Below are 26,392 nucleotides of genomic sequence, written 5' to 3' on the forward strand. Positions count from 1 at the left end.
GTCTCTTTGTCTCTAACCTCTTCCCTCTGGTTCATCCTGGATGCTCAGCACTGCCAGCTAATCTTCCGAAAATGTTAGCTTGAATTGCTGTCTCTCCTCTGCAAAAAAAAACCCTTCTGTGGCTTTACCTTATTTACTCCATATAGCAGAGATTTATTAGTTTTTGGCTGCCAGATTTTGCCTGGCACCTACGATTTAATACATGTTGATTATTATTACAAATTCCTACCCTTTTTTTACATTAACCTCCTGCTACTCCAGTTTGCTTGCTAGACCCTCTTCCGAAGATACGCCATGGGCATCATCCCCTTTGACATCCCTTGTATTATTGTTTCTTTCTGCTTATGTTTACTCTCTCCAACCAAGTTCTTGTAGGCCAGGATTTCTTTGAAACCAATTCAGCACCCAGCAGAGTTTGATATATTCAAAGGCACTCAATTTAGAATTAAGGCTTGAAATCAATGAATTACGGAATGTTAGATGGGTAAGGGACCCTCGTGTGCAATGTTCTTCCAAGATCATGTAGCACCTTAGGGATCATCTGATTAAATGTTTTCCAGATGAGAAACTAAGGCCCAAAGAGGTGGGGCAAACAAGTGGAAACTTGAGTCAACATGAATCATTTTAGAAAATGAATTAGTAGAGTTTAAATTATGGAATAGTAAACAAGTTTTAAAAGAAATTCAACTTTATCATTGCCTGTTGTATATAGTTAGCCTGGTCACAAAAGTTTTCCTAATAGTGATTATGCTTAATTTCTCTGTAATAAACAGATAAGTGGAATTTGAAATGAGAATTATCTATTTGCCTAGCAGCAATACTTGCCACAAGTCCTTCTATTCAAGAGGGTTTAAATTTTTTTTAGCGTGCCCAGTGTTATCTATAGGCAGAACTGGTGGCAATAATGAGTTTCTCTGAAATAACTTGGAAATATGGCTATCCTTTGAGAGTTTAACAAATTTACTTAACACATAATATGAATATTCACAATGTCTCCTAGACCCAAGGAAATAATGACTTGCTTGAGTCTAATCAGAGATTAGCAAGCTAAAGAAAATAAGCATCCCTGACCAAGATAACAGCAAACTGTATCCCAGTTCTATGAATTATAATAAACAGTCTATTTATCTAAAAAGATAGAGGAGGGTTTCTGTTAATTTAATATTTGTTTAACTGAATGTATAATCTGATTAGAATAGATTATACATAATCTATTAGAATAGGAGAAATCCATTTTACAGTAAACATCTGCTGAACAGAATGGTTACTCATGACTCTGCCTTCAAATTGGTGTATGATTTCAAGCAAATGACTTTCCTTCCCTTAGTTCTTCACCTCTCTCTTAGTTCTCAGTTTTTTCATTTGTAAGGGAAAAAATAGGAGTAAATGATTTTTTTTTAATTTTATTTATTTATTTATTTTCCCCCAAAGCCCCAGTAGACAGTTGTATGTCATAGCTGCACATCCTTCTAGTTGCTGTATGTGGGACGCGACCTCAGCATGGCCAGAGAAGCGGTGTGTCGGTGTGCTCCTGGGATCTGAACTGGGGCGCCAGCAGCAGAGCGCGCGCACTTAACCGCTAAGCCACGGGGCCGGCCCTAGTGGTTAAGTTCTCATGTTCTGCTTTGGGGGCCAGGGGTTAGCAGGTTTGAATCCTGAGCTCAGGCCTAGGCATCACTCATCAAGCCATGCTGTGGCGGAGTCCCACATACAAAACAGAAGAAGATTGGCCCTGATGTTAGCTCAGGGCCAATCTTACTCATGAATAAAATAAAATAAAATAAAATAAATAAAATAAAAGCAAAGCCTGTTAAAAGAAAGAAAGAAGAAGAAAAGAAAAACAAAAAGCCGGTCAACCAATTACAATGTGTGGACATTATTTATATCCTGATTCGAAAGAACAAATTGTAAACAAAAAAGGTTTATGAGACAATCAGGGAAATTTGAATACTGATTAGATATTTGCTGACATTAAGGGATTATTAAATTTTAAGGAGTGATAGTGGCAAAGTAGTTATGCTTTAAAAATAATCCTTATATTTAAGAGATACCTACTGAAGTATTTACAGATGAAATTATATCACATCTAGGATATGACTCAAAATAATACTGAGGGAAATGGATGGGGATATAGATGAAATGAGGTTGGACATGTGTTAATCATTGTTGAAGCGAGGCGATAGGTACATAAGGATTTACTATTTTATTCTCTCTACTTTTGTCTACATGTCAACTTTCTCATAATAAAAAATACTACGGTTGTTTTGAGGATAAAATGTGTTCATATATGTAAAGGGACATGTCAGAATGGTTGACACACCATTGGTAGAAAGAAACGTACATGACCCTTTTCTCTTTCATGCACTTGAACAAATCAAGAACCGGTATTCAAGAAGACTTTCTGTTAAACCCATTCTGTTGCACCTGAGAGGATCCCCTCTATTAACTTTTGAGTTGGAACCAAGACCAGATCTTTAAAACAATACACTCTCAATAAGCACAGTGTTTAGTGTTTAGCAGCTATGCACATTTAAGCAAAATCATTTCATTTGCGGAATCTGGACCCTTTCCCAGGAAACAATGTTTCCATTTCATAATGTAACAGAACAGGAAGAGTGTGAACTGTTGTTTGGATATAGATTCCTTCTGCTCCACTCAGATTTCCTAATTTCCATTGTGCTCTGGGTGTGAGAGTCCAGCTGTGCGTTGGTGGAGTGACTCATTTTTCCACCAAGACACATATTTCTATGAATCTCAGGGCCTGCTGATTGGTGTGAAAGAGCAATCAGCACAGATTTGGTTACTGGATCCATCATATGACTTAAGAGAGATGATTTAAAGTTTTTCCATGGGCTTAAATTGAAAGAGGCAATTCAACTATTCAGACAATTCATACTCCAAAACCTTTAGTGTTTAAAAGTGGTTATTAAGAGCAGCTACTTGATAGCACAAGGGAATAGAAAGGAAAGAGAAGTGTAATCTATGTCCTTTGGCTGTTTAATAATCTCACTGAGGAAATAAATACACAAGAAGTAGAAGGATTCCCAAATAAACAGATAGCATTGACTACAAATGTATATAAAATATATCCGTCAATGTTTAGGAGCTCTAGAATAACAGAGCGATCAAAATGGGAAGAGGCTATCTGGAAAAAATTTCATTTACAAAATTTTTAAATTATTTAAAATTTACAGAAAAGCTTTTTTTAAGACAAAAAGATTATTTTTTTATGAACCATTTGAGAGTAAGTTGACAACCTGATGTCTCATCATCCCCAAATACCTTAGTATGTATTTTCTACAAACAAGGATATTCTGATACATAGCCACAATACGATCATCAAAATCCGAAAATTAACATGAATATATACCACCATCTGGTTCTCAGCAGCCTATCAAATTTCATCATTTGTCTCTATAATGTTCTTTATAGCTTAATGATCCAATCTGAAGAATTCTTCTTTAAATGTTTGGTACAATTCTCCACTAAAACTGTTGCATCTCTTTAGTCTCCTTCAATCAAGAGAATAGTTCCTCATTCTTTCCTTGACTTTCATAACTTTGACATTTTTGAAGATTACAAGACAGTTATTATGCAGAATGTTGCTCAATTTGGGCTTGTCTGATGTTTCCTCATGATTGAATTTAGGATATTTATGTTTGGCAGGAATAGCAGGAAAGGGATGTTGTATTCTTCTCATTGTATCCTATCAGGTGGTACACGATTCTGATTTGCCCATTGCTAGTGATGTTAACCTTGATCTGTTGGTTAAGGTGGTGTCTGTCAGACTTTTCCAGTGTAAAGTTACTCTTTTCCTCTTTGTCATCCATAAGTATTTTGTAAGGTGGTATTTTGAGACTAAGTAAATATTCCATAGTCCAATTTCTCAAAAAGCACAAACTACCACAACTCACCTAATATGAAATAGATAGTTTAGCTAGCGCTATAACTGTTAAAGCAATTTAATTTGTAATTTCAAAGTCTCAGAAAAGGAGATCTCCACGTCTAGACAGTTTTAGTGGAGAATTGTACCAAACATTTAAAGAAGAATTCTACACAATCTTTTCTAGAAAATAGAAGAGGAAGGAACCCTCCTCAACCCATTTTATGAGACCAGTATGACCCTGATATCAAAACCAGACAGACAGCACAAAAAAAGAAAACTATATACTAACATCTCTCATGAATACGCACGCAAAAGTTCTTAACGAAATATTAGCAAACAGAATTCAGCAATGTGTAAAAATAAATTATATACATGACCAAGTGGGGTTTATTCTAGGGTTGCAAGACTGTATTCAAAATTCAATCAGTGTAATTCACCATATTGACAAGATGAAGAAAAACCACATGATCATATCAATTAATGCAAAAATTGCATTTGACAAAATTCAACACTTATCCATGATAATAACTCTCAGAATACTAGGAATAGAGGGGAATTTTCTCAACTTGATAAAGAACATCTACAAGAAAACCCTACAGCTAGCATCATATTTAATGGTGAAATACTAAATTATTTCTCCCTAAGGTTGGAAACAAGTCAAGGATGTCTGTTCTTATCACTTTTATTTAACATAGTACTGGAAGAACTAGCCAGCACAATAAGGCAAGAAAAGGAAATAAAAGGGATAAAGATTGGAAAAGAAGAAATAAAACTGTGCCTTTATGCAGATGGCATGATGATCTATGTAGAAAATCCTAAGGAATGTATTTTAAAAACTCCTAGAACTAATACATGAGTTCAGCAAGGTTATAGTATATAAAATAAGTATGTAAAAATCAATTGTATTTCTACACAGTAGCAGTCAACACATGGAAACTGAAATTAAAAATATAATACCATTTATAATTGCACAAAAAGATGAAAAGCATAAAACAAAGTCAGTTTTGTTCATTAATAATTTTTTAAATAAAATCACCCAGTCTGTTAAAGTTTTATTAACATTTATTTATAATTTTACATGATACTTTCATGTTTTACATTTCTTCTGTATTTGTGGTTAAAACCAATTCTCATTCTTATTATATTTTTAGTCTGTCTCTCTCTCACCTTGCCAGAAGTTTTCCTACTTTTATTGATATTTGAAAAGAACTAGCTCTTATGTTTGTTATCCTTTAAGTCATTTTGAATTTATTAATTCTTTTTTTCTGCTTTGATCAGGTTTATTTTGTTGTGTTTTTAAAACCGTTGAGTTATGCTTATTTAATTCTTTCTTGTTTAATAAACACATTTAAAGCTATGATTATTTTTCTCATTGTCTGAGGGCAACTTTAGTGATATTCCATAAAATTTGACATGTAATATTGTCGTTATTAAAAGAATGATCTTTAACTCAGTCTTGAAAGAAACAACTTGCAGGGGGATTGGTAGAATCATTCTCAATGGACAAAGCAGGCAGAGAACAGATCAGGTTAACAGTGAGCAGGCAAACATCTACTCATCCTTTAAAACTCAACTCAAATTTCATCTCATCCATAAAGGTTTCAAAGCATAGTTAGTGATGCCTTTATCAGTGCATACATAGTACTATCTATATTACTAAGAAAAATCCTTGTTGTATTATAGATTCTGAGTTCCTTAATTAAGGCCCTTGCCTAATTTCCTACACCTAAGCCCGGGTCATATCAAGTACAAAACTTTGTATCAAATGAAAGAATAAAAGAGAAGCAGGTAAAGGTTGACTGGAAATCTCCTAAAATTTACTTACTTCACAGATTTTACTCAAATCTAGTCTTGTCAATAGCTATATATATTGCCAAAAAATTTTAATGTCTCAAAGTATATTTTTTAAACAGAAATAATTTTTTACCTGTATTCATAATCTCTAAAACTCTAAGTGAAAAGAAACTTGTAATGAAAATAGGGCTCAAAGCAATATCCAACTGAAGGTTCCCTTTTGGATAACTTATCTGCTTCCCCTAGGAAAATTTTTCTTCTCTGAAGACCATGTATATTTTCCCTGCAAGTTTCCTGCAGGCTCTCTTCCTCACAACTCCCTCCTTAAAATACCACACAAGCCCGGTAAACTGCTTTTATAAAACAAAAACAACTCAACTGTCACACATAGCAATCTCCAGCCTTAAACAAGTTTGTGATTACAAATACAAATAACCCACATGGGTTTGTCACAAGTTAAGAAACTACATTTCCATCTCTGTTTTCTTTCTTTCAAAAATATTTATTAAGTATATGTTGAATGCCAGGCACTCAGCTAGGCACTGGGAATACCACAGTTCAAGTTAGATCTATTCCTTGACCATCAACCAGATCCTTTCTACTGGAATTTTCCAATGTATTTCTTTACTCCAGGTCTCACCTCCTTTCTCCAAGTCACTAGAAACCCAATACAGAAACATTCGCCAGATTCTCTACTTCAGAAATCTCTTTGAACTAGTTTCTTGTTTTCTTGGGCAAATATTTCAGGTTTGATGTCACAGAGAAACTTCTCTGCCCTCTGTCACTCAATCCTTTCTTTTCTTCTCATCTCAAGTTTTCTTGATTTTAATTCTTTAAGAAGCCTCTTTCCATGGCATTCTCAACTCCCACAAGTTAAGAGGCTCCTTGCCTCATGTGTTGGTCACAAGAGACTTGAGGGTTGCATAAATGTCACATGCCTTAGGCTCATTCATATCTCCTTGTGGATGTAATCATTAGCAGAGCTAAAGAAAGCTGACATTCCTTGAGCATCAAAGGAAGCCTAGAAATCTATTATGAAGAGATTTTTACTTTTTATCAAAAGACTTTTATTTTAAACATTGACAGACTTTGAAAGTAAAAGCAGAGTGTTATTTCGAGGAACTCAGAGTGAAACTGCAAAAGGAAACAAACCGCTAATCAACATTTCAAGAATGAGGGTCAAGGTGATTACAGGTCACCTAAAAGTTACGGCAGGAAAATTCTCCCATCCAACACTCAAATCAGATCCTTGGTAGAACAGTTTAATAATTAGAGTTCATTTTTACACAAAAGGGAAAAACAAAAAAAATTATTTGACTAGACAATCATTAAACTGAGCTATTGTCATCTCAAAGAATGCAGACAAGTGGAAGTAAAATTTTAAATCAAAATTTCACTGTTTGCTGCCAACTACTTGCAGGTGAACAGTTGGAAAATTATGCTGAGCAAAATTTCCTTCCCAAAATTCATAAGGGAAGGGTACTGGGTTAAATAGCGTTCCTCAAAAATTCATGTCCACCTGGAACTTGTGAATATATCCTAATTTGGAAGTAGTGTATTTGCAGATGTAATCAAGTTAAGATGAGGTCATACTGGATTAAGGTGGGCCCTGATTCAATGACTGGTGTCCTTATAAGAAGAGGGAAATTTGGACGCAGATACACACAGAAGGAAAAACACCATGTAAAGATAAAGGTAGCAGCTGGAGTGATGCATCCCCAAGTCACGGAAGGCCAAGGATTGTGGCCGACCACCAGAAGCTAGGTGGGAATGAAGGATTCTTCCATAGAGTCTTTAGAAATGCCGTGTCCCTGTAGACACCTTGATTTCAGACTTCTATCCTCCAGAACTGTGAGAGAATAAATTTCTGTTGTTTTAATCCACCCAATTTGCGGTAATTTGTAAGGCAGCCCTAGGAAATTAATACAGGAAGCATACGGAAATCAGAGACACTTGAACAAAGAGGTATTTCAAAAGACTTGGTTTAATTTTAATACTCTCCTCTAGGCCACATCTAGCCATCTAAGTTGGCTAAGCAAACATGAGCTGACCCTTCACTGGTGGAAATTTGGACAACTGCTGTGCATTCATGTAAACTAAAAAATAAAGAGAATAAAAGGAGGAAAAAATATTGATTTTAATCATTCCACTACAGTGACAATTCTTGTAACTTTTTGAGACTCTGTTAAATCACTGCCTCTGTTCTCTACTTTGTTTTTATAGTGAAGAACTAATTTTTGTAGCTGTTGTTTAGACATTTTCACAAATGCTAAGGAATGGTTTGGTTTAGACACCCAGAACTGCAGTACTGGCTAAGCCTCATGTGGATTTGCTCACGTCTTCTAGGGCTGTGTGATCAACAGCATTTTATACTTGATCTTGTTGGACATATGCTGTACTTGTTCAAGTGACAGAAAAGCTTAAGTGCATCCTAGAAGATCCTTTTTATGTTCTTTCTTTCCTAGAGAAGCATACAGGTAACTATAGATAAAATCAACATAAATGCTTGAGTATTCTAAACCAAAATATTTCTTTTTTTTTTTTTTGTGAGGAAGATCGGCCCTGAGCTGACATCTGCCAATCCTCCTCTTTTTGTTGAGGAAGACTGGCCCTGGGCTAACATCCGTGCCCATCTTCCTCTACTTTATATGGGATGCCGCCAGAGCATGTCTTGACAAGCAGTGCATCGGTGTGCGCCCAGGATGCGAACCGGCGAACCCCGGGCCGCCGCAGCGGAGAGTGCGCACTTAACCGCTTGTGCCACCGGGCCGGCCCCCAAAATATTTCAATTTTGGGCTAAGTTAGTGTATCTGCTGACCGTGATGAAAACAAAATCTGATTTTAGTCTAATATTAATACTATTTCTGTTCTATTTTATTAGTGTTTGTCTACTTCTCCTCTGAACAAACTTCTATTCATCTTTCAATGCCCTTCTCAAATGTCATGTCTTCTCAAAGCCTTCCCCAAGGCCAGACAGGATTAATAACTCTCTTCTTTGGGCTTCCATAGACTTCTGTTCTAATTGCTGCTATATTATGTATGTTATATTATGGTTAGTTGTTTGTTTATCCCCGTGATAGACAGTGAGCTCCCTACCCCTCTTTACATTTCCAGTTTCTAGCATTACGCCTGGTATAAAGCATGCACTTAATAGATGTTTGCTGAAGGAATGATGGATTTTTGATGACTGAAAGCTATTTATAAAAGTACTCTTCATTGAATTTAAAGAGCATTTTCCTCATAGGTATGTTCCAATTTAGAATAACTTTGAGAACTGTAAATGGAATACAAACATCAGCACTATAATTGTACTGAACTTGATGATCCTGCAAAGTTTTCACTGACTCTGCACACATTTTCTGATTCTAGCTTCTATTCTGACCCTTTCCCAGCTGTCCCTCATATCTCTGTTACAAGAATGCAAGCATCTGTCACGAGCTCTCCTCCCCACAGAGAATGAAGTCCATACAACGAAGAGGATAAAGAAAAGAGGCAGGATGTGATGATATTCCTTTTTGTCTGATACCTGTGTTCTTTTGTTGATAGTAGATTTCTATTAGGAGGCCTCCTTTCTTTCAGGATCATCTATCCACTCATTCATTCAAGAAATGGTACTTACCACTGAATGAATAGGCCCAATGCTAGGGGGAAAAGGAGTTTATAATTTGGTAATAGGGGGAAAAAAAAGTCAGGAAGAAAGTACTGTGTTTTATAAAGCAGATACAGAAAAGTCCCATGAAAGTTCCAATGAAGAAAATTAAGCTCAAGAAGGTAAACTAACTTGCTCAAGTTTACACACCTTGTAAATATTAGAGCTGAGATTTATTCCTCTTACATTTGATATCAGATGGAATAAATGGAGGAAATGAGATTCAAACCTAGTTCAGGATGGTACAAAACCCTGTGGTCTTCTACTACACTACGCCACGCTGCCTCCCATACGCTACTGCTTTAGTTATGTGAGAAGGGCAAACGGACCTGTACTGGCTTATCAGCAATGAAAATAAAAAGGATAAAGGGCAGCGGCAAGAAATAAATGCAGGACACACAATTAGCACAAGATGGCAACTGACTAAATGTGGAAAGAAAGGGAAAGAATGGAATTGAAGATGGCTTAAGGTTGGAGTCTGGGTAACTAGGAAAAGCAACTCAGGGGGAGGAATAGTCTTTATTCAGGGAGAGCTCTAATCCTTCAAAACTCTGCTCTCACGTCACCTCCTCGATGTAACCTTTTCTGACATCCTCAGGCCCATTATACAGTATTTTGTATTTCAACAATAATGATGATGATGGTAGCTAACGATTTTTTAATGCAAACTAGAGTGCCAAGCATGTACTAAGTTCCTTTTATTCCTAACAATAACCATATGAAGGAAATACTATTATTAACCCCATTTTACATAGGAGGAAACTGGGGCTTAGAGAGTCCTAAGGTTACAGATATTAAATGGCAGATCAGGATTTGAATTCAGGTTGGCCTCAGAGACAGCACTCTTAACAGAGGCAAAACAGTGCAATACCTAAGAACACAGGAAATGGGACCAAACTGGCTGGGTTTGAATCCTGCTCTGCCATTTACTAGCTGAGTGACCTGGGGCAAATTTTTGTGCCTCAATTTCATCATATCATCTGTGAAAGGGAGCCATAATAGTATCTGCCTCCTATTATTGTTGTGAGGATTAAATGAGTTCATATTTATAAAGCCCTTAGAAAAGTGCCTGGCACAAAGTAAGTATTAATCATTGCATGGGCTGGCCCTGTGGCTTAGCGGTTAAGTGCGCGCGCTCTGCTGCTGGCGGCCCGGGTTCAGATCCCGGGCGTGCACCGACGCACTGCTTCTCCAGCCATGCTGAGGCCGCGTCCCACATACAGCAACTAGAAGGATGTGCAACTATGACGTACAACTATCTACTGGGGCTTTGGGGGGAAAATAAATAAATAAATAAAACCTTTAAAAAAAAATCATTGCACTCGTGTCTCTCTCTCTCTCTCTCTTATAATTATTTGAACTTTATTTCTCACTGAACTGTGAGTTCTAGGACGGGTAGCATGTCTGTTTCATTTTGCTATCCTCAGCACCTAGCACCATATCTGCCACATAGCAGGCCCTCAGCAAGCCTTTGCTGCCTGAATAGCATTATTCAGACAGCTTGAAATTCCATCTCTGAGCTTTGGAGAAGGGAGGTGGATGGAAAAATAGGTATGAGTCCCACACATAGACATTCAAGCCTGGCAATAGGCAGAACTGTCAAGGAAGAGAGCATGGACGGAAAAGAAATAGAACATTGGAGAAAGATTGATGGCAGGAGATGAAAGGAGACAGAAAAGGAGCTCTGATAGGATATACTTTCAAGGAAGCCATGAAAAAAGAGAGTTCAAGAGAACCAAGGTGAGTCCAGAGGAGAGGCTGTCTTAATGGTGGGGTATAAAAAATCAGTGGTTAGCAAGCAGCTGACTCTGAGGTTTAAGAAAAAAATTTTTTTGGTCACAGAGGAAGGAAATGATAGTCATTGTGTAATAGTTTTCTAAAACTTGGCAGGCTTTCAAATGTGGGTCCCTATCTGCCTTGCCAGGAAAGCTGAGAGAGTTAGGGAGCATTTGGATCACAAGGGAAAGGGAGGGGCTGGGCCTCTCCAAGGTGCTACTCTTCAACTAAATCGTAACGAAGTCAAGTTACAGCTTCACTCACAATGTGATAGAAAATTCAAATAAAACATCCATTTTCGCCCTTATTTCGTTTAGGCTGGTAAAGCAGGACTGATGATGTTTTTCCCAGGTACACAAAATTATCAGCATCAGGTTTTTGTCTGAAGTATCTCCCTTATTACACTTAAATCTCGGTAGGGTTCCACCACCCACGGAGACTGAATAACCGGTTTTCCTTTCCTGATATAGTTCCGGTTATCACAAACGACGTGGGATCCCTACTCCTCCTTAAAAGGACAAGAAAAGGAAATCTATATCAGTATTTGAGAAAGACATTTTTATAAATAATAGGTAGGCATCACTTTTGCACTTTAAAAAACGTATTCTTCAAAAATTTTGAGGAACGGAAAACCCTGAAGTGGTCAAATGGGCCCGCAGAAACCCACCAAACAAGATAAGAATTTACTTGCACCACATATGGTCTTACGGGGTCTTTTCCCGCTGTTAAATGGAGGAAAACAGACCCTGGACAGCTTTGGGATGGACTGAACCAAGTCCCTTTTTAAAGACTGGTTTTCCGTACTTAAGTGAAGGAGCCCCTGTTCAAGGCCCCACTCCGGGATCTAGCACCTTTAGCAAGCCGCTCCCCACGCTGGGGGGCAAATTTTCTTCTCTGTAAAATAAGGAAAAGGGGTGTGTGTGTTTAGAGGAGAGTGGATTTGAAGCGCTTTCAAGCTCCCCTCCAGCTCTCAGGTCATTTCATGATTTCTCCCCTTCCTATGCTACTTCCCTCGAGAAGTTGTGAAATAATTCTTTGGATATGAAAACAAAGCAGGCAGCCTTGCCTAGAGGATAAGCCTTAGGCAGAAAGAATCTGAAGGGCTCAGGAACCTAACGCCTCGAGCACCTGCATCGCCAAGCCACACAGCCGGCCTGCCCGGCGAGGAGTCGCAGCAGCGAAAACAAGATGGCGTCAGCGCGCTGGGTCTCGCCCTCGGCTCCGCGACTCCGCACTGCGGCAGCCGACTGAGGCCGCACCCCATTGGCCGACTGCAATGAGGTCATCGTAGGGGAGGAGACCGGCGGCGGCGCGGGGGCGGGGCTTAGTGGACGCACGCACGTCAAGGCGGCGCTACCCGGAGCCGAGAGGCTGCGGGCTTGGTCTGCGGCGGCTGCTGAGGCGGCGGCCGGGCCTGCGGCTGGAGGTGAGCGGGGGCTGTAGGCATAGTGCGGCAGGAAGCGGCCTCCGAGGAGCACAGGAAATTCTTCTGACAGCCCCCTCGCTTGTCAAAGGAATTAGCAGGGATCTTAGTTCTCTGAGAGAATGGAGGTTTATCCCTCTTCGGGGACCCCTCCTGTGGGCAGAGAAAGAGGAGGTTCACTCCCCTTCGGAGGCCCTGATCCCTTCCCCCATTTAAGGGGTAGGCGGAGGAACTGAAGGCTTTTGGGTAGGCAGAAGAATTTGGGGGGCTTCTTAAAGGGGCTTCCAATTTGAGGATTCCCCCCGCCTTTTATTCCCTGCTCCAGGAGGTAGGTGTGCCTGGGCTCGGAGAATTCCTGATTTCTCACGGGGTAGACAGGAGATGAAACAGGTGAATTTGAATACCTGTTAGGAGGCGAAAACTGGATGACAGTGGCGAGGCAGGGCGCGGAGGCGCTTTATTTGGACTCATCTTATGTAAAATTACTGTTTCTTCATATTTTGTTTTGTGACACACCCTCTCCCTCGAATCGCTTTGGCCTATTTAGTTTTCTGTTTGGCTCCAGTGTGATAGAGGTGTTCTAGGGAGACTTGTAATCATTAAAGAACAGAAGGAAGGAGGCAGCTCATTGCAGGCTGTCATTATCGGCAGCCTCTGAACTATGCTGATCAGGCATAATTTTGTGTTTGGAGATTGTGAAATCTATCATTGTTTGGGGGGGAGCGTGTGGGGAGCTGGTAACTGCTGTTGTGGATGATACAGGTAATAGTCTTCAAGTCAAGCTGCATAATCTCTTGAGAAATCCTTGCTATACCTGAATGTGGTGTTTTGCTGCCTTGAACATCAAATGCACAAAGGTTTTGTCACTCAAATTTCTCAAAATGTCTCCCAGCCTTCCAGAAGAATAACTCTTCCTTTGATGCCAGTTTCACCTATCATTGTGTATGCCCTCATGGTACTAAAAATACTGTGCGTTTTACTGACTTGAGATGCTGTACAGTCTGTGCCTTACAATAGATGATGGAGAATAAATAATTGCAGTTTCAGGACCACTGATAGCGCCAATTGTCTTCCATACCCGGCAACAAGCCAGCCCTAAAAGGAAAGAAACCTTTATGGGCTCATGCTGTGAGAACCTTTAACAGATGGAAGAATGGAATTAATCTTGAAGGTGGGGATAAGAACCAGAAAGCTGCGGAGGTGCAAAGCTTGTTCTCTGTGGCTTGAAAAAACTGCTTTGTCATTATCAATGTATTACTGTCATGCTTGACTTGAAATTGAGCTTAATATGCAAGACAGTTTTTTTTGTTGTTTGTTTGTTTTTTAAGATAATGCTAGTGTTTACATTCCTTAGCGAGAAAATGGTGTTTTCTGAGGAGTTTGGAAGGTTAAAGCCTTTAAGGTAGCTGTAGCTTTAGGGTAGTGCTGGGACTTTGGCTGTTAGAAATGGGCAGTAGAGGGTAGAAAACTAGTTGCAATGAAGACATCCTTTATGAGAGTGTAATTAATGTAGGTCTCCTCTTTTTGGTTCCTGACATGATTAAAAAAAAAAAAAAAAAGAGCAGTGTGGATGTCACTGCCTCATAATATTGTGTCCGTGATATTTAAAGAGCTGTTTAGGATTCCCGGTTCCTGTTTTTAATCTGGATACAGTCTTATGTATTGAGATGTCCCCAGATATTGTCATTTGATCCTGATGTTGACTGCAGAGGAAGTGACTTTTCATCAGGCACTCGGCAGGGGAGAGGATTCAATAATAGCCTTTGTAATTTCTCCTTTTCATCTTTCTAAGCAGGGTGTCAAAACAGTTGTTGAAGACCTGTCAGCATGGGGCGGAAGATATGAAGTGAAAAGGAAAGAGCCTTACTGGGGTATTGTTTGCTCTTAGTCCTCTTGGTAATTTCTAAGGTCATGTAATCTTCTCTTTTTGCCTTAGGTTGAAGAGAAATCCAGGTCCGCAGTTGACTGCTACTCTCTGCCACCATGGGGGAGCTTTTCCGGAGTGAGGAGATGACGCTGGCCCAGCTTTTTCTACAGTCAGAAGCTGCTTATTGTTGCGTCAGTGAATTAGGAGAACTCGGAAAGGTTCAGTTTCGTGATGTAAGTAGTTGTGGCTGCTTCTTGATAGCTGCTGAACTCTATTTGTCTTGTCTTGGCCAATTGCCTTATGAGGAATGTTTTGCTTTTTATTTGCAAAAATAACATTGTAGCTCTGGCTTGCTATTGGCAGAGTGTACACTTTGTGTTGTCTTTCTAGAGGTGAGAATGTTTTGTGCCAGTCCTTCACGCTTTTACTAGCCCCCCTTTGAGAATAGTCCTAAGTATTCTCAAGGTAATTGCTTGGGGTACAGGTAGAGGGCACCAAACTAACCTGTTCAAGGCTTGCACTTTGCTTTTGGGCTCCTTAACACCCCTAGCAGGATATTAAAAAAAAAATTGTCATAGTTCTTCCATACAATAGGACATATTTATTACAAAATTTGAAGCATCAGTTACAGATATATGGTGTATAAGTAAGCATATACTGAATACCCATTATTTTGAAGCATTATCCTGGGCACTTGGAGAAGATATCAAAAGAAAATGGACAGTCTAAGAGTAAAAAAATATGCCCTAGGGGGCTTACAGTCTGATCAGGAAGGCACAATATATGCTGCTGAAAGGAGGGGGGAGTTGACAGTTCCCTGTTGTGCATTCTCAAAGCACAACATACCTCTCATTGGTAGCACTCATTGTAGTCGTGATTTTACGTTCATCAGTGTGAGTAGCTGATTAAAGTCTCTCTCTTCTTCTATGATCTAAGCACCATGAAGACAGACATTCATTGTTGTATCTTTAGTGCCCACATATAAGATATTCAATCAGTATTTGTTGGAGTGAATGGATGGATGAAAGAGAAGTGGTCAGAAAGGGGTGAGATTGATCAATACTGGCTTCTACAGTCAGAAGCTGCTTATTGTTGCGTCAGTGAATTAGGAGAACTTGGAAAGGTTCAATTTCGTGATGTAAGTAGTTGTGGCTGCTTCTTGATTACTGCTGAACTCTATTTGTCTTGTCTTGGCCAATTGCCTTCTGATGAATGTTTTGCTTTTTATTTGCAAAAATAACATTGTTTCCGTAGAACTTCCTTTGAATTGGCAAGCTTTCAGGAAGTTCTCAGTCCGAGCTGAAATTGCACAAATATAATCCAGTAACGTGGTCTTATTCCTCATTCTCTTCAAACATTTTTATGCCGTCTCTCTTCTGATGTTCTCCTACCTAACTCTGATTTCTTCTCTTACCTTTCTGAGGACTCCTTATTATCGTCCACTAGCCTCTCTTTTATTTTCTCCTCCCCCTGCCCTCCATGTCAGTGCTCCCCAAGCTCTCTTCTCTGCTCTTTCTGGATAGGCTTCTCAACACCCACATCTTCCTTTATCACGTTTTTTGGTGATCTCATCGATTCTCAACTCTTCCATCTTTATACAGTGAGTCCCAATCTGTATCTCTGGCCCTCACCTCCCAAAAACCATCCCTGAATTTACAACTTTCTAAGATAGTTGTCGTCTCTGCTTTTCAAGCTCAGTATGTCTAAATTCCAACACCTTACCTTTTCACAAACTATTTCTTCATCCTGACTTTCTAAATTTGAGCTAATGCATCGATAGTCTTCCTATTTTCTAGACTTGAAAACTAGACAACCTACGTCACCCTTAATTTGCAATCCTTCATCTGGTCCTATGGTTTCTCCCTTCCTAACACCAATTGTGTCTATTCAGCATTCTTAACTTTTACTTATGATGTGTTTCAATCATACAAAAAATTATAGGGAATAATATAATGAATACCTATGTTTCTACTATCTACTTAAGTGATAAACATTCCACATATAATTGAAGGCTCCTGCGTATCCTTCCTCCATGCCATTTCTCTCCCCTCCTCCCCAGAGGTAACCTCTACAATGATTCTTACTTTTATCATTCCTACGTGTTTTTATTTTTTCTTTTTGCTGTGTATGTGTGTATCACTACATAATAGTATACAGTATAGTTTTTGATGTTTTAAACGTATATGCATGGTATCATATTGTATGTATCCTTTAGCAGGTGCTTTTTAAATTCAACATTTGTGAGATTTGACCATGTTGATGTAGATAGTGCTAGTTCATTCCTTTAAATTGCTATATAGTTCTTGTAAGAATATACACAGTCTATCTATCATTTTTTCTTTCTGAGGAACATTTGGGTTGATTGCAGCTCTTTGCTATTGCAGTGTTGCAGTGAAGATTCTTATATATGTCTCCTGGTATGCATGTGTGATAGTTCCTCCAGGACCGCAGTTTTCAACCTTTTTGGTCTAAGGACCTCTTTACACTCTTAAAAATTATTGAGGACCCCAAAGGGCCTTTATGTGAGTTATAGCTATCAATATTTACTGTATTGGAAATTAAAACTGATAAATTCTTTAATTATTTATTTATTAAACATTTAATAATTATAATAAACCTGCTAAATAACATTTTTAAGAAAAATAATTATATTTCCCAAAGCAAAACAAAAAAAAAAATAGAAGAGTGGCATTGCTTTTACATTTTTAAAAATCTTTTACTGTCTGAATTAGTAGAAGACAGCTAGATTCTCGTATTCATTTCTGCAGTCGGTCTGCTATGATGTACATCATGAGCCTCTGGAAAACTTTGCTGAACACTCATGAGAGAATGAGAATGAAAAGGGCACATGGTGTCTTAGTGTTACTGTGAAAATAGTATTAATCTCGCCAACCTGCTGCTGCTCCAGGGGCTATAGCTCCAGGGGCTATAACTAGGAGGGACATTGCTGAGTGTCGTGTGCATCTTTTTGTGTGTGTGTGAGGAAGATCAGCCCTGAACTAACATCCGTGCTAATCCTCTTCTTTTTGCTGAGGAAGACCGGCTCTGAGCTAACATCTATTGCCAATCCTCCTCCTTTTTTTTTCCCAAAGCCCCGGTAGATAGTTGTATGTCATAGTTGCACATCCTTCTAGTTGCTGTATGTGGGACGCGGCCCCAGCATGGCCGGAGAAGCAGTGTGTCGGTGCGAGCCCGGGATCCGAACCCGGGCCGCCAGTAGCAGAGCTCGCACACTTAACTGCTAAGCCACGGGGCCAGCCCTGTCGTGTGCATCTTTTAACTGTTAGATGTTCTCAAAGTGTACTCCACAACGAATGTACCTGTTCATGCTCCCATCGCTAGTTGAGCGTTCCTGTTGTTCCACAATTGGGTCGACACCTCTGTGCTCAGACTTAAAGAAATTTGCCAGTCTGATGGGTGTGAAGTGGTATCTTATTGTTGTTTTCATTTTCATTTTCTAGATTAGTACATTTGGTGTCTTTCTATCTGTTTATAGGGCATAATGGGTTTCATTTTCCGTGAATGTCTGTCCGTATCATTTGCCTGTTTTTCTGTTGGGTTTGCTTGTCTTTTGCTTATTGACTTGCAGGATTTGTAAAAGTTCTTCATGTATTCTGGAAGCTAATCTTTTTCTAATCCTTTTCTGATAACTTTCTCCAGGCTGTGGCTTGTCTTTTCCTTTTGTTTACGGTTATTTTGTCATACATAAAGTTTATTTTTCTTTTTTGAAAATTAGTGTTTTCTTTTTTCCTAAATTTTTATTTAGAAAAATTTCAAGCCTGAATACTCTTAGGTAAATTCACCAGTTGTTAACATTTTGCTACATTTGATGTAATCTTTTTTTACTGTATCGTTAGAGAGTACGCTGTTTCTTCCTTTCAAATCCTTATCCTTCTCTTTCTTTTTCTTATTTTATTATACACATTGGGACCTTCAGTAACATGTTGAAGAAGAGTAACAGCAAGCTAATACTGGTTAGGATTGTATTTAGCTGTACGTAACTGAAAACTCAAGTGATAGGGGTGTACTTTTCTCATGTAACATGAAGCCCAGCTTCACACTGCCATCAGTGTCCTAAGATTATTCTGTATCTGTTTGGCCATCCTTGAGCATTTAGCTTTTGTCCCTACAGATGACCACCACAGCTCCAGGAATTTCATTCATATTCTAGACAGCAAGGAGGAAGTGCAAGGAGGAAGGGGAAGTACTTATATCAGGTTAAAAAAAATTTTCACAGAAATCCTAGGCCGACTTTGCTAATTTATCGTTGACCAGAATTATGGCATAGTCTAGCTGCAAGGGAGTCTGGGAAATGTGGTTTTTCAACTGAACGGTTGCTGCCCTGAACAGAATTGGGGTTTTTATTAATAAGGAAGTAGGGCAGAATACTATGTATCTGTCACATGGCATTTCCTGTCTTGCTCCTGACTTTAAAGGGAGTCTTTTTCATGTTTCGCAGTTTAAATAAGATGTTTACTCTTAAGTTTTTGGAAAATTCTATTAGATTATGGAGATTCCTTTCAATTACTGATTTCCTGAAGTTACTGTCACAAATGGTTGTAGAATTTTATTGAATGCCTTTTCTTCATCTATTGAGGTTTTCGTGTTTTTTCTCCTTTAATCTATTAACTTGGTGAATTACATATCCAGATTTTTTCCTACTATTTTTTTAAACAGCTTTACTGAGATACCGTACAATTTTTCCATTTAAAGTGTACAATTCAGTGATTTTTAGTATATTCTCAAAGTTGTACAACCATCACCACGATCAATTTTAGAACATTTTCATTACCCAACAAGAAACCCTGTACCGGGCCGGCCCTGTGGCTTGGTGGTTAAGTGCGCGCACTGCAATGCTGGTGGCCTGGGTTCGGATCCCGGGTGCGCGTCGAGGCACCACTTCTCCGTCTATCCTGAGGCCGAGTCCCACATGCAGCAACTAGAAGGATGTGCAGCTATGACATACAACTATCTACTGGGGCTTTGCGGGGAAAAAATAAAATAAAAAAAAAAAAAAGAAAAAAAGAAACCCTGTACCTATTAACAGTTACTCCCAGTTTCCTCCCAACCCCCCTCCCTCTGTTCTACCCCCTGGCAACCACTAATCTACTTTCTGTTTCTATGGATTTGCCTATTCAGGACATTTCATGTGAATGGAATAATACAATATGTAGTCTTTTGTGACTGGCTTCTTTCATTTAGCATAATGTTTTCAAGGTTCATCCATGTTGTAGCATGTATCTGTACTCTTCTTTCTTTTTTACATCTTTTTAAAATATGAAAATATGCAACATATTAAAATGAGTGGCTTCAATGTAAGAAGTAGTTGTTATCTAGCGTCTCTGCAAAATATACCACTTTGGGTTCAAGAGACAATTGGGTAAGACATGTTTCCTCACTAAACTTGTTCAGAATCTTCTGTGACTGATATATCCCCTCATCCATTCTTCTCTTTGACATACTTCTCTACTCTTCAGTCCCTTACTGTCTAACACTTAGCATCATAATGACAATTTACATTTTTTAATAGATGCCATGTTGAGCATTGTGCATTATTATTGCAGGTATTCCTCACGACAACCCTGAGAAGTAGAACCTACTTTTGAATAGTGGAACATAGTATTCTCATTTTGCAGATTAGGAACCTGTAGCATAGATGAAAATAACTACCTCAGGGACATGCAGATTTGTACCCAGGACTCTCTGATTCCACTGCCCGTGTTCTTCTTTTTAACTGAGATATATCGAAAAAGTCACCCTTTTACAATGTATAATTCAGTGGTTTTTAGTTTATTCACAAGGTTGTGCAACCGTCATCACTATCTAATTCCAGAACCATTTCATTACCCCCAAAAGAAACCTTATATCCATTAGCAGTCATTCTGCATCTCCCCCTGCCCGTAGTCCTTGGCAGCCACTTAATTTATCTCTGTCTCAATCATTTTTTTATTATTATTCTGTTCTAAGTATTTTAAGATTTGTATTATAATTTCTTCTTTGAGGTCTGAATTATTTAGAACTATTTTAGAATTTCCAAATATGTTGTTTAACTTGTATTTTTGATATTGATTTCTAACTTAATTGCATTGTAATTAGAGAACATTTTCTATATAGTACCAATTATTTACTGAGACTTACTGTATGACCTGTTTTGTGGTCAGTTTTTATGAATGAATTCTTGAAGAGAGAACTGTTGGATGCAGATATAGAAAAAATATATGTGTGTGTATTATATTAAGCTCGTTAATTATGTTGTTCAGATTTTCTCTATCCTTATTTGGTAGATTTATGTATCAATAATTTAAAAGTTATATTAACCTTTCCCACTACATAGACAGATTTGTCTGTTTCTCCTTGTAGTTCTGTTAATTTTTGTTTGACTGGGAAAAAAGAACAAAGCTAGAGGTATCACACTCCCTGATTTCAAAATATACTACAAAGCTATAGTAATCAAAGCAGCATGGTACTGGCAGAAAAACAGACAGATCAGTGGAACAGAATCGAGGGTCCAGAAGTAAACCCTCACATCTATGGACAGCTGATTTTCAACAAGGGAGCCAAGAATATACAATGAAGAAAGGAAAGTCTCTTCAATAAATGGTGTTGGGAAAACTGGACAGCCACATGCAAAATAATGAAGGTAGACCGTTATCTTACACCATACACAAAAATTAACTCAAAATAGATTAAAGACTTGAATGTAAGACCTGAAACCATGAAACTTCTAGAAGAAAACATAAGCAGGATGCTCTTCAACATCAGTCTTAGCAGCATATTTTCAAGTACCACGTCTCACTGGGCAAGGGAAACAATAGAAAAAATAAACAAATGGGACTACATCAAACTAAAAAGCTTCTGCACAGCAAAGGAAACTATCAACAAAACGAAAAGACAACCTAACAATTGGGGGAAGATATTTGCAAACCATACATCTGATAAGGAGTTAATCTCCAAAATATATAAAGAACTCCTACATGTCAATAACAAAAAAACTAACAACCCAATTAAAAAATGGGCGAAAGATCTGAACAGACATTTCTCCAAAGAAGATATACAGATGGCCAACAGGCACATGAAAAGATGTTCAACATCATTAACCATCAGGGAAATTCAAGTTAAAACTACAATGGGGGCTGACCCGTGGCGTAAGCGGTTAAGTGTGCACCCTCCGCTGCTGGCAGCCTGGGTTCGGATCCCAGGTGCGCACCAATGCACTGCTTGTCAAGCCATGCTGTGGCGGCATCCCATATAAAGTGGAGGAAGATGGGCATGGATATTAGCCCAGGGCCAGTCTTCCTCAGCAAAAAAAAAAGAGGAGGATTGGCATGGATGTTAGCTCAGGGCTGATCTTCCTCACACACACACAAAAAAACTACAGTGAGATATCACTTCACTCCCATCGGAATGGCTATAATTAACAAGACAGGAAATAACACGTGTTGGAGAGGATGTGGAGAGAAGGGAACTCTCATACACTGCTGGTGGGAGTGCAAACTGGTGCAGCCACTATGGAAAACAGTGTGGAGATTCCTCAAAAAATTAAGGATAGAACTACCATATGATCCAGCTAATCCACTGCTGGGTATTTATCCAAAGAACATGAAAACATGAATGCGTAAAGATACACGCACCCCTGTGTTCATTGCAACTTTATTCACAATAGCCAAGACTTGGAAGCAACCTAGGTGCCCATCAAAGGACAAATGGATAAAGAAAATGTGCTATATATACACAATGGAATACTATTCAGCCATAAAAAAGGATAAAACTTGGCCATTTGTAACAGCATGGATGGACCTTGAGCGAAATAAGTCAGAGGGAGAAAGTCAAATACTGTATGATCTCACCCATAAGTAGAAGATAAAAACAACAATAAATAATCACATAGAGACAGAGATTGGATTGGTGGTTACCAGAGGGGAAGGGGGGAGGGAGGAGGGTGAAAGAGGTGATTAGGCACATGTGTATGGTGATGGATTGTAATTAGTCTTTGGGTGGTGAACATGATGTAATCTACACAGAAATTGAAAAATAATAATGTATACCTGAAATTTATGTAATGTTATAAACCGATGTTACCGCAATAAAAAAAAATAAAAAATTTTTGTTTGAAATATTTTGAAGACACCTTGCTGGAATATTTCAGGCTGCCTTAAACAGGCTGTGGGGCTGCTTCAGTTGAACCTTGTCTCTGGATTGTGAAACCAATAAAGTTAGCATAAGTCTCATAACTACTTTCACTTCAGAGTGTCATGTTTATTGAAGTGGAAATTTCTGAGTGAGAGGCCGAAGTACTGCCTGCTCAGTGAAAAACAAAATAACAACAAACGTTTTATTAGAGACACACAGGTTTAGAATTGTCACATCTTCCTGGGAATTGTTCTTATTATGTAGTGATTCTCTTAATCGCTCATAATGCATTTTGCCTTAGATCCCCTCTGTCTAATATTAATATAATAATACCAACAATTTCCTTACTAGTTTCTCTGTCACCAGTTTCTCCCTCTTGCAGTCATTCTTTACACACAACATTATTCTTCAAAACAGTAAAGCTTTAAAAAGTATAAAAAAAAATCGGTTCGTTTGCTTCCCTATTGCCCATAAGACAAAGTCTTCTGCTTCCTGCTCCTTACATACCCACTGTCTTCAGCTATAGTAACTTTCTTCCTTTCTCTGAATAGATGGTTTCTTTATGTCTCTGAGTCACTTGTCATGGTCTTTCTGCTTTCATTCTGCCGACTGCTGCTTGGTGAACTCTGCCTCATCCCTCATAGTCCCAGCGCAGGTGTTACCTTTGTACATTTTCTTTCTTTTTCCCCCAAATAGAATTAGTTATGCCTTTTGTGTATGTTTGTTTCTTTTTTTTTACCCAGTTCTTTTTTTTTTTATTTTTTATTTTTTATTTTTTTAATTTTTTGTTTATTGCAGTAACATTGGTTTATAACATTGTAAAAATTTCAGGTGTACATCATTGTACTTCTATTTCTGCATGGACTACATCATGTTCACCACCCAAATACTAATTACAACCCATCACCACACACATGTGTACCCAGTTCTTTTTTATGGAGGTAAAATTTATATTCAGTGAAATGTGTAGACCTTAAGAGTACAATTTGGGGTCCGGCCCCATGACGTAGTGATTGAGTTCAGCACGCTCTGCTTTGGCAGCCCAGTTTTTGAAGGTTCAGATCCCAGGCTCGGACCTACGCCACTCGTCAGCCATGCTGTGGCAGCAACCCACATGCAAAATAGAGGAAGATTGGCACAGATGTTAGCTCAGGGTGAATCTTCCTCAGCAAAAAAAAAAAAGTACAATTTGATAATTTTGGTAAATTTATATCCTTTGTAGCCATCACCCCAATCAAGATATAGAATATTTCCATCAGCCCAGAAAGTTGCCTTGTGCCCACTTCTAGTCAATCCCCACCCCCTGTAGGTAATCACTGTTTTGATTTCTACTGTCATAGATTACTTTTGCCTCTTCTTGAACTTTATGGGAATGGAATCATACGTTACGAACTCTTACATCTGACTTCTTTCACTTAACCTAATGTTTTTGAGATTTATCTGGTTTTATGTGAATCTGTAGAATTTGGTTCTTTTTTGTTACTGAGTAGTATTCCATTGTATGACTATACCACAATGTCTTTATCCATTCTCCTGTTGATGGACATTTGGATCATTGCCAGTTTGGGGCTATTATGAATAAAGCTGCTGTAAATATTTTATACAAGTCTCTGTGGACGTGTTTTCATTTCTCTTAAGCAAGTACCTGCTAGTGGAATGCTTAGTCATTAGGTAAGTAGGTGTATGTTTAACTGTATAAGAAACTACCAACGATACTTTACTTACTTTTTAATAGCATTTATCACAACAAATTGTATTTATTGGTTTGTCTGTCTCTTCTGAGACCGATAGCTCCTCAAAGGGAGGACATATCTTTTTTTTTTTTTTTTTTGTGAGGAGATTCAACCCTGTGCTAACATCTGCCAATCCTCCTCCTTTTTTGCTGAGGAAGACTGGCCCTGGGCTAACATCCGTGCCCATCTTCCTCCACTTTATGTGGGATGCCGCCACAGCATGGCTTGACAAGCAGTGCGTCGGTGCGCGCCTGGGATCCAAACCGGCGAACCCTGGGCCGCCGCAGCAGAGCTCACGCGCTTAACCGCTTGTGCCATCGGGCCGGCCCCCGGGAGGACATATCTTATTCTTTGTATTTATACTAGTGTCAGGCACATATTGGGGATCCATAAATATTGAGTAACTTTATTTGTGTTACTTTTATGGAATTTATCACATGCTTTTTGGTTGTGTTCATCTTTCTTCCCTACCAGATTACAAGCTTCTTAATGAGTAGGAACTCGTTTTATTCTTGTTTGTATTTCCCAGAATATCCAACACGTTGCTTTGAAAATTACTTGTGATGTATGAATGAATAAAGCAAACTGTCCCCTAGAAGGTGAAGACCCGGGACAGAAGAACAAGAGAAGTTTGCCTTCTGTCTCTTCTGATTGGGAAGAAGGAAAGAAGGAAAACCAGGCAGAACTTCTGTTATATCTGTTGCCCAAACTTTTGATGGAGGGAGCTCACTGAGACTTTTGGCCTGGGAAGAACATTTTGCACCACAGTGTTTTTTCTAATTTGCCTCCATTCCACTATACGTTGTGGCAGTGAGGGAGAGGTTTTTATCTTTAGTTGGTGTGACTGGCCCCAAAGCAGGTTATGTGGATCAGTAGAGAGTTTTTATTAGTGTTGCAGCTGACATTGACACAAAATTAGGTTTTCACTTTGCAGGGTGTGTTGCTTGTGAGACAAAGGGAATAGATGTAATATTTGAATATTTGATATTGTGTTCTTATTTTGCAGTTAAATCCAGATGTGAATGTTTTCCAGCGGAAATTTGTGAATGAAGTTAGAAGATGTGAAGAAATGGATCGAAAGCTTCGTATGTGCATTTTGGTCCTGTATGATGTTCCTATAATGAGTCATTTGTTTTAAATTAAAGACACTGGTCCTCTTAATAAAGGAAGAAAATACTACAGGAGAAAAAATCTTACAATCCTGATGTTAAGATGAATTTATTGTATGCAAGTAGGTTTTGTGGTGTTTGGGTTAGGTGGTACTTAATGGAAACCTTGTTTGAGATGATAGGGCTGCAGGCTGAAAACACTGGTTATTTTTTTGTGGGAAGGGTTTTATAACAGTATTACATTATGGAATTCTGAGAGATAAGACCCAGACCACCATCAATTTTAGATGTTAGCATAGCCACCTTTTAATTTGAGCTATTTATGAGGGAAGACACTAACATTTGCAAAGGTTCTATTGAGAGTTAGAGTGATCATATACTTTATCTTGTTCATTCCCGACAGCATTCCTTCAAGATAGGTGTTACCTTATTTATTTATTTAAATTTTATTTATTTATTTATTTTCCCTCAAAGCCCCAGTGGATAGTTGTATGTCATAGCTGCACATCCTTCTAGTTGCTGTATGTGGGACGCAGCCTCAGCATGGCCGGAGAAGCAGTGCATCGGTGCGCGCCCAGGAGCCCAACCTGGGCCGCCAGCAGTGGAGCGCGTGTACCTAACTGCTAAGCCATGGGGCTGGCCTGGTTTCCTCATTTATTAAATGAGAACACCTAGGGCCAGCCCCAGTGGCCTAGTGGTTAAGTTTGGCGCTCGCTGCTTTGGTGGCCCGGGTTCGGTTGTTGGGCATGGACGTACACCACTCGTCCGTCAGTGGCCATGCTATGGTGGTGGCTCATATGCAAAAAGAGGAAGATTGGCAACAGATGTTACCTCAGGCAAATCTTCCTCAGCAAAATAAATAAATAAGTAAATAAATAAATGAGGAAATAAATAAATGAGGAAATCAGAGATCAGAGAGGTTAAGTGACTTGTCCAAGAACATAAGTGGTCGTGATGGAATCAGTATTTGAATCCAGGTTGTTCTATCTGGCTCCAAAACCTGTGATCTTGCTACTGTACCATAC

General features: G+C 38.8%; 1 protein-coding gene across 3 annotated transcripts in view; it reads left to right on the forward strand.

Annotated features, from left to right (window-relative positions):
- The first annotated feature begins 12,445 nt into the window (after nucleotides 1–12,445).
- The window catches only part of ATP6V0A1 (ATPase H+ transporting V0 subunit a1), a 55,692-nt gene continuing 41,745 nt past the window's right edge, over nucleotides 12,446–26,392 (forward strand). For all 3 annotated transcript variants that reach the window (XM_014790650.2, XM_087441193.1, XM_004434449.2), the window contains exons 1-3: nucleotides 12,446–12,531; nucleotides 14,465–14,628; nucleotides 25,265–25,343. In XM_014790650.2, coding sequence (XP_014646136.1) covers nucleotides 14,512–14,628; nucleotides 25,265–25,343 — 196 coding nt within the window. In that variant the 5' untranslated portion in view covers nucleotides 12,446–12,531; nucleotides 14,465–14,511. The remainder of the gene's footprint in view (nucleotides 12,532–14,464; nucleotides 14,629–25,264; nucleotides 25,344–26,392) is intronic.

Source organism: Ceratotherium simum, chromosome 16, assembly GCF_057802395.1.
Source record: "Ceratotherium simum simum isolate JZ-2026a chromosome 16, ASM5780239v1, whole genome shotgun sequence".
In the NCBI taxonomy this organism is placed as follows: Eukaryota; Metazoa; Chordata; class Mammalia; order Perissodactyla; family Rhinocerotidae; genus Ceratotherium; species Ceratotherium simum.